Consider the following 9,788-nt stretch of genomic DNA (forward strand, 5'->3'; position numbering starts at 1 on the left):
ACAATTTAAGTACAGACTACATAGACTGTTGATAGTGATAACACAGAGAAAGGGTCCACAATTCACAAATTAAGACCCACACCTTCCAAAAACCCAGCTACATCTCTGATTTGACTCCCACTCCGTGTAATGTAGTGTCGAGAACAAAACACATTCAATGAAAAACCGTAGCATTTTAAATTATGAATAATGTCCATGGCCCCCCTCCTGAAACCTCATGCCACCCCAGGAAAAAATATCTAGATCCGCCACTGGATAGAGCTGTGCTGCACTCAAACATAGTAGTTTGATGACGACTCTTCCATTGCGCTACATTGCTTGGCTCGGCATCTTCCGCATTAGCTAAGGGATGCTTTGCGTTTAGGTGGTACTTGAGACTGGAAGAACTCCTACAGTAAACTAATTTCGCATTGCACAAGTTGCAAACAACCTTACGCCTGTTTCACACATACAACCGGAAAAGTGAAAGGTGCGTATACGTCGCCACAACGTAACTTTGTGACGGCACCGTCACAGATCGGTAGTTGTGTGCTGGTAATCAGTTGGTAATTTTTTATAATTATTTATTTTTTTATGGGCGGACATGCTGTAGTTTAACCTAATTTATGTCCTCATATGCCCAAACTAATTTAAAGGCTGTTTCAGCAGCTGTGAATGATGAATACAGAATCGAAATGAATTCAGTTCATTTATTAACAAACAAATATGAACAGTAATACACCCAAATTATTAATAAAAACATAGGTTATATAGCGTAATATGAATGAAAGCATTCAGCCCATACAGAAGCACATAGATTGAAATATATTAATAATAAATAAATGTCCATATATTTAAATATCTATATCCTTCTGTAAGCATCCAGGATCAAAACATTATGCACAAATATGCAAGTCTTAGTAGGCACTCAGCCCATTGCATTTAAATATTTAAGAGCCATCATTAACCATGCACACAATTCATCAACTAATCACATGCTCCCACAATAATACATCAGCTAATCACACCCTTAAAGAGCAGGTCGGATGGGTTTTTGAAAAATCTCTCTTTTGCAGTTTATAACGTAGCTATCCTTAAATGAAAACAATCTGCAAAGTTGTTAATCAAAAAAGTGCATGATAAATAAAGATATTGTCTCTCAAAAGAGAGAGTCGGTTCTGAATCGCCGTAACGAGTCGTTATATTTTCGACTCTTTTGCCTGTTTGCTTTTACGTCACTGGGTACACATTTGCATAATCCCCGCCTGCCCGCAAAATACGAACACTGATCTGCCACAAACACCCACAAAATACGAACACTGAAATACGAGTCTGATCTGCCCACAAACACTTTTGCTATTAGTGCGTTTACATCATGTTGAGATGACGCGGTGTTCAAGGATACCACAGAAATACAATTCGAGCCTTTTGTTGTGTGCATGTCATTTTATCAAGAACTGCTTCTCTAATCTGGGCTTTTATCTTCATTGGCTTCTAATCTTTTTAATTTGGACTAACAAGCTCTCTGAACCACGACCTGTAAGTAGTACGATTGATACGTTAGGTGTACATTTTCAACTGAGTGCTCAAAATATAATTTTTTGTGCCAATATGTGATGTATACCTAGTGCAGCTTTAGGTTTCCAGGTAAAGCACGATATTACTGTCTTACTGAAGTAGTTCTAAAAATTTGCAGTGAATCTAAGAATATGTCGATTATTGTAGACTGACGTTGTTCTAATTACTTTGTTTAATAATAAAGAATGTAGTGTAGAACACAGACTTTATAATAATTGTGAAACTGCTGTTTATTGTGCTGCACTGGCAGTTACAGGGTTAATGCGGGAGAGATGAGTGATTTCGGCTGGTGCTCCTGTGATACAACTGTTCTGCGTTCTGATTAAGACCAAGCATCTTTTGTCTGTCGTTCTTCAAACATTACAGTAGACATATTTTGGTTTACAAACTGTATTGTTTCATCAGTTAGTCACGTTAGCACTCGGCTAACGTATCCACCTAGTGTTCACAGTTTAGCAGCTAAACTTTAGCTGTGGGCACGATTCACTTGCATAAGTGTTTTTGTATTTTATGTCATTATAAGAACGGATTGACTGTATTATTGTTTTATGTAAAGGTGCTTTGTCAATGGTAGCGCTGGCTAACTGGCTCAAGGACTCATCTCTGTGCCAATCACAACAGATTTGGCCAGCTGACCAATCAGAGCAGAGTAGGCTTGAGGAAGGGAGGGGCTTGCTCCGAACTTGCTTGGAACGAATCATTTCCTAATCATTGGCAAATGACTCTAATATTAAATGTATATTCTGAGAAAATTACAATGTTTTCTGACCTTAGATGCATTTAAACCTGATGTAGGGGACTCCAATACAATATTGGGACACTTTAAAATACCATCTGACCTGCTCTTTAACCAAACCACTACAAATAATTAATTGAAAATCATATGCAATATCTCATGAACAGATGTATTACAGCAAATCAAGTTTAATGAATCTCACACCTATCATACAGCATTATGGCCAGTTCACACTCCCAAAAAAACTATTTAAAAAAACATGCTTATTTTGTTTTGTGAATGAATAAATTAAGTTGTGTTATGCATTCAAATAGTTAGACATGCTAAAACACAGAATTTGGTAACAATAATAATAATTAAAATGGTGAGAAAAAATCAAACATTTCATAGCGCCCTAAACATGTTTTTTTTGTTAAACTTTTAATAAATTGATGTGAAAATGTATATACTATTAAAAAGGAGTTGAGAAAAATTAAATGGGAAAAAACTTCTTTTTTTTTATTATAGTGGAAATCAGTTTACTAAATAAACTTGACTGACTGCTACTTTAAAGGGATATTATTTGTGTTGTTTATTATTTATTTTTATGTATACTATATAAATATAAGTATAAATAGTATACTTATGTATACTATATTATTTTGTGCAATTACTTGCCTGTCAGTTGAGTTTGTGGCAAAACCTTTTGCAGTGTTTACATGTTGTTTATACCTGCATAAAATGTATTAAAATAGAGGTTTAATTTCATAAAGTACTATTTGATTTCAAAATGCACCTACATTTTTTTTGCATTTTGTGTTTTTCAGTTGAATAAAAGACAAATTTTCCCTATATATTTCATCATTGAGGATTTCTTTAAAAAAAGTTTTAAAATCTTGTCTCCTCTCGTTCTCGTGAACCCAGTCTCGTGTCTCTTCTCGTGGGATAAGTGTCTCGTCACTCCTCTAGTAGCCAGACCAAGAGATACAATAGATTTCTTTTGCATATCTGACAGTGTAACATTAAGCAGAATTATTTCAAATGATTTAAACCTGTATTCTGTTTTCTGGGTAACACTGAGAATATCACTATATATTGTTGCAACACCGCCACCTCGACCAGTTTGACGGGGCTCATGTTTATAACAGTAGTTTGGTGGAGTAGACTCATTTAGACCAATATAATCATTTGGTTTTAGCCAGGTTTAAGTCAAGCAGAGTACATCAAAACTATTATCTGTGATCGTTTCATTTACAATAACTGCTTTGGGTGCGAGTGATCTAATGATTTTGAGCCCAAACTTTATTAATTTAGCATTTTTCTAGTTTAATCACAATCAGATTTTTTTTTCTAGAACATGCATTAAATGTATATTTTGACGTCACTATTCGGGGAACAGACCAGTGTGATTTTTTTTTTTAACGAAGACGAAAAATATTCGTTAACGAATCGTTATCGAAATTTATTCTGCGTCTTCGTTAATAAGACGAGACGAGACTATAATGTTATCTGAGGTCTACCGGATATTCAAAATACAGTCGGACTCGTAACCCAAAAAGGTTGTGGGTTCGAGTCTCGGGCCAGCAGGGATTGTAGGTGGGGGAGTGAATGTACAGCGCTTTCTCCAACCTTCAATACCACAACTGAGGTGCTCTTGAGCAAGGCACCGAACCCCCAACTGCAAAAAATGGCTGCTCACTGCTCTGTGTGTGTGTGTGTTCACTGCTGTGTGTGTGTACTTTGGATGGGTTAAATGCAGAGCACGAATTCCGAGTATGGGTCACCATACTTGGCCACATGTCACATCACTTTTTATCACTTTCCTAATAAAGTGCCTATCCGAGTCATTAATGTTTACCAACAAAAGATGTTAAATATATATGTAAAGTGAACCTACTGTATCTGAAAAATTAGTTTAATTTGTATTAGAGTTTAATATCTCTTTCGTATTTGTCTTGTCTTATTCTGCTTCTATTAAGCATTTTCGTCTCAAGATAAAGACTAATGCTAAATCAAAAATGCCTGTCAAAATTAACACTGGAACAGACACAGTCTATATTTATTGGACAGCGCAAGTACTTCTATTTAAGCGGGTAGAACAAAAGCCATCATAGCAGTTATTTGAGAATTGGCTAACTAGTCATATGGAGCGTAGCGTCCTGGAGATGTTGACCAACAGGAGTTCTGCTCCGACTCTGCTGGGGTGCAGGCCATCAGCACTAACAAGTCTAGGACGCTCCCAGAAAAGATTACAATTATTAACAAAAAAAGCAGTTTTTGTTCTTTACACCATGACAATAACCATTCATTTAAAGCAAAAAGTCTACTGAACCTTTCGTGTCCTCATCTATACATGGGAAGAGGTCCTGAGATGATGATCGTCGTGCAGGCGATATTGCTGCGCACCATCTCGATCAGGCTCCTGAAGTCCCTCTTTAGTGTCTGCGTCTGCCGCAGCTTGGTGTCGTTAACCCCAGCGTGAAGCATGACTGCTCCGATGCTCTCTTCACCCTTCAGGATCACGGGTATCTGTGCAGAAATATCAAGAATACGAGCACCAGGGAAACAGTGAGTGTGCGCATTACCTTCAGCTAACATAGCACGAACGTGCCGGACGATGGATTCTCTGATGATCACAGCATCGTGTTCTGTCTCGCAAAGTAGAGCAAATCGGTTTCCAGTGGAGATCATGAAGACCGGAGGCGGCGGAGGGAGAGAGGTTGTCGCCCAGGACCTGGCTCATGTCTTCCGTTGTGGCGCGGGGTGAAGGACATCTGGGAAGATTGCGTCCTGGGTACACCGGGCCTGTTCAGAGAACCACACAGAGTAGAGGTGGTGGGAGAGTTAGCAGCGTGCTGTATACTTACCCCGGACTTATGAGTGCAACCCCTGTATGTTTCCAGCACGGCTCTCCACTCTCTCAGCTGAGCCTGCTTCTCCATGAGGTCACGGATCTGCTTCTCCAACGCCTCCAGCTCCTTATTAGAAATAAACAAACTAGAGAATAGGGGAAATTCAGAAAAGAACAATAGTAATATGGAAAACATACAAAAAAATCTTAAGATACCAGAATTCACATTTTTAGATTTTACAGATGCATGACGATATATTGTAAAAAAAAAAAAAAAAAAAAAAATTAAGTTTTTTAATAATCTTTCTCGGATCACATGTGTTTTCTATATGTCTGTCAGCAGCTCCCATTAGAATTTTTTTTGGAACTTCCCCTTTGTTTTAGAGGGCTTAGACACTCCTGAAATCACAGTACAATTTTTATCAATATTTGTTTACAATGAAAAATCAAAACGTGTTTGAAACAGTGGTTTGAAATAGTTTCAGCCCATTTTAGACTGCGTGCAAGTGACGTCACTGACAGACTCTACAGTGCAGACTTTTAGGTTAAATTAATTAGCTTAATTCCATTTATCTATTGACAAATTATCAGCAAAAACATTTACAAAGCTATTAAAACCGCTCCTTTACAAATAAGATGTGATTAAAAGCCCAAACTTTAATTAATAAGAGCTCAAATCAATTATGCTATGTTTCTACGCTAGCGTAATATTTGCTAGCAGACATTTCAGATAATTAAGGAAAGATACCATAATCACAGCAGGGTTGCCAACTTTGGGACTTTGGCTGGAGTGAGACTCTGTAAAAATTTCAGTTTGCGCGTGTGCGCGGAGAAAATGTTTGGTAACCCTAATTTTGAAAATCAGTGTCAGTCCTTGTTTACTTAGTATAAACCCTGATTTATGCACAAAAACCTGAGTATAACGGAAACGCTTTTTCAAAATGTACAATTAATTTACTGATTGCACTATAAAAAAAATTAAGATAAAGGTGAACAAAATAAAGGTGATTAAATAACATGTAAAAACAACACCATCGGAACAATAAGAAATATCAAAACAAAATAATAGTTACTCCACTTGCCCAGAAAACCACAAGATTCACAAATTAGGTCTGTTGTATGCCACAGTGGCAGTTTTGGCCTGCTTCACTACCTCTGCAGGAGGTTCGTATCTGAAGCAGGGTTCAAGGCTGCTCATTTTCATTGTCATGATTGATGACAGGGTGCCATCAAGTTACAGTCTATTCCTAGTGTCAGTCTTGTTCAGGCCAATAACTGAAAAGGTTCGCTCAGCATCCGCATTTGAGTGTGGCAGACTCAACACAATCAGGGCAACCTTTGATAATTTGGGGACTTTTAAAATGCCACTTGCCCGATTCTTCAGACTTCCAAGGTATCCCCATAGACGGTCCATCCTGTGGTACACCCCATCCTCGTTTGTCCGGATGACTGCTTCTCCCCAGATGGATGCTGGGATATCCTCCTCCTCCATCATTTGATACTCAAGGAACTCATCATTCAGCTGGTCCTGCTCCCTTGGTTGGTTGTAGGGCAGGAGATGGTTGAATCTAAACAGAGATATATTGCTTTGAGAAAAGTATCTTTGCAACAGAAACAGAATAAACCAATATCACTCTACAGCCCAGATGGTTGTATACATACCTATGAACAAAGTAGAGCACATCATCCAAGCTGGTATCCATTTTTTGTCTGAATTCAACAAATCTTGAATGCTCCAACACAGGGTCATGTAGTGGGAGCTTAGCTGTGGCATACTCGACTGCTTTGACAAAAAAGCTCCTGGCTGCAACATGGAACTTTTTAGCAGAGTCTTTGGAGATATCACCTGCTTCCACAAGACGGTTTAATGTCGTCCTTGTTGTGAAGCCAACACCAAGCTGAGAATCTAAAAGGTATGTATGGATAATTTAGTGCTTAGAGTAACAGAAGACCTGCATTCAATGAAAATTTTATATAAAACCTTTGTTTTTGTTACTCCTAATATTCACCTGGCAATTGGCTCTCCTCATCCCTGAGGTCCACTGTGTCCACATTGACCCCTCTGAAAGCTCCTGGTTTCAAGAACTTGGACAGGAGTTTCTTGATGAAAAACCTGATCTTGAATGCACAAATAAAAGTTAAAGTCTTAGGTTATCGAAAATACAGACTCTCACACATTACCCTAAAAAAATATACCCCCTTGAAAATTATCCCTATTTGCACAATTACTTAAGGCACAGGGCTAAAATAACTCTAAAATAGTTAAAGTTAATAGTATAGTAGACAAATAACTTTGAATATATTTGAGAGTGCAACTACAAATAACAAACTAAATGCAACAATAAGTGTTATGTACTTGTTCATGAAGGAGATAGACACAAGGGTCTTGCCGCTGGAAGAGCAGGTTGAAATGTGTAAATATTATCAGTGTCGACTGGTAGAATAGGAGATGGATCTCCGACATTGGGTCCTGAAACACTTCACGCAGCCTGACACACCTGGCTTGCTTTTCATCTGTGGAGTTAAAGAACAGGCACATCCAAAAAAATTTATAATGATTTGAAACATTCTCATATTCCTTGCAACTGTGTCAACTTGTGACAAACCAAAAAACATTTTTGCAAAGAAAATGATACATTGTAACATTAGATGGAAATATCATTCATCAAATATTTTTCAAAATCATCAAACTAGGCTTATACTTACGGATGCTTCCAAAATAACTCCTGAGTGCTTTATAGAGACGTAGAATCCGACTGACCACCATCTCCAAACTAAGCCATCTTGTGCTCACATGCAGCAGTGTCTCCATGTAGCTTGTGTCACAAACGGTACAGAGCTCTGTGATGATGAAAAATATAGATTACAGCAATCAAGCAGTGCAATGATTTAAGAGAAAAAAACATTGTATTACTATATCTGTATGCAAACTATATCTTGAGAATTGAAATGGGTGAATTACTATCCAATATGTTCTTGCGTTTGGTGCTAGCCTTGAACCAAAAGCCCACATCTACTGCCAGGTCCTCAACATCGAACCCTGTGATCTGGAAGGATTTATTTTCTTTTTAAAGAAAGAATGCTAACACAAATGGGACAGGTTTCCTAAGGAACACCAGATTAACATTTTCTTTCATGTAATAGTCTGTGACATTATGTGGTTTCTTATTTGAGCTTGAACTACATCATCTTTATAATGCTATGACTAGACTAACTGAGCAATTTACCTCAATGTACACGGCACCAGCAGCAGAGGCATTGTTGTGCACTATGTGGCAAGGGCAACCTAGGATGAACACTGAAGGGTTTTCTTTCATCACCCTTGACTTGATAGAGTTCCTGTCTCCCATGTTGACGCTGGCATTGTCCACAGAAAGAGCAATGCATTTCTTCCATGGTATACTGTGCCCTTTCAACACAGAGTCCATCTTGCTGAATATGGTTGTCGCAGTGCCACAGCCTTCTCCAGTTGTTATTCCCATATCTAAAAATCTATGGGCAACCCCATTGGTCTCCCAGATTTTGACAGTCAAAGGGTTCATCTTTTCCTTTCCTTAAGAGCAAGCCACAAGTTTTACACAATCAGACAATAACTGAATCTGCCATCATCCTTGTCAGTAAACAGTAACAGTAAAGCAGCAGTTCAAGCAATGCACAACTTGTCATTCTCTATACCTAATTCAGGTGCAAGGTTTTCAGCCAACCAACGATCAGAGAATACTGCAGCGAGAACGTTGTAGGGAGATGTAACAGCTGTGGGCCTTAAACTCCTCTCCTGTCATTAATACGCTGTGGTCTAGTCATCAACAGAAAATTAACGGATTGAGGGGAAAAAACTGGATTTTGGCATGACATTTCTTGCGTGTGCGTGAGATTGATGCTGAAAGCGTGAGTGTCACGCCAGATGCGTGAGAGTTGGCAACCCTGCGTTTAATCTTGTGTCTGAAGATTAATTACACTTTTTAAATATCATATATAAAAGCATATAAAGCACGTACACAAATTATGGTAATGAAATTACGTGCATACGACGTTGTAGGTACGTTGCCAGTAAGTCATGAATTTACCAATATATTATGAATAGAGAACCTATCTGGGACGTTCTTGGTTATCTTGTCACGTTGGAAGGACGTACTGATGACGTTGTGAGTTGGTAATGTGATGGTAATAAAATTACGGGCATGCGACGTTGTAGTTACGTTGTCAATTGGTAAATCACAGAATTACCAAAAATTACCAATACGTTATATGTAACTGTTACGTCGTGTGTTAGCTGGGGTTTCTGTCAGCGGTGCTTTAATTTTAACTATTTGCGATATCCCAACAAGAAATGTAGGCTAATTGTTGTGTTTAAATGTTTTGCCACTTGCTTGAGCAGCTTATTATACAAACCTAGAAGTCAAATGCATGAATAATATGTTGTTCATATTTATTAAGTTTAAACTAACGTCTATGATTATGAAAGAGTGTTACTGTTCTGTGATAAGAGTCACAATTTTATTTTTTTTTTTTAACATGGTTTAAAATATAGAATGATGAACAAACGTTGTGTTTGTGGACTAAACAGCCGCGGATCAGTAGCGGACTGCAAACGCGTCCTTTGTGAAAGCACAATGAGTCCGTGCTGCTTCTGCACCACATACTTAACGCAAACGGACTGCATAT

At 38.1% G+C, this 9,788-nt stretch overlaps 1 protein-coding gene across 1 annotated transcript; it reads right to left on the minus strand.

The window, feature by feature from the left end:
* Nucleotides 1-6,201: 6,201 nt before the first annotated feature.
* Nucleotides 6,202-8,203, minus strand: LOC122141339. The gene is made up of 5 exons (XM_042748506.1): nucleotides 7,830-8,203; nucleotides 7,480-7,637; nucleotides 7,133-7,208; nucleotides 6,786-7,029; nucleotides 6,202-6,691 (listed from the first exon to the last, which is right to left on the minus strand). Exons 1-5 carry the CDS (start codon nucleotides 7,933-7,935, stop codon nucleotides 6,358-6,360), a joined length of 918 nt encoding a protein of 305 aa, XP_042604440.1. The 5' UTR covers nucleotides 7,936-8,203; the 3' UTR covers nucleotides 6,202-6,357.
* Nucleotides 8,204-9,788: the final 1,585 nt, after the last annotated feature.

This window comes from Cyprinus carpio, chromosome B21 (assembly GCF_018340385.1).
Source record: "Cyprinus carpio isolate SPL01 chromosome B21, ASM1834038v1, whole genome shotgun sequence".
In the NCBI taxonomy this organism is placed as follows: Eukaryota; Metazoa; Chordata; class Actinopteri; order Cypriniformes; family Cyprinidae; genus Cyprinus; species Cyprinus carpio.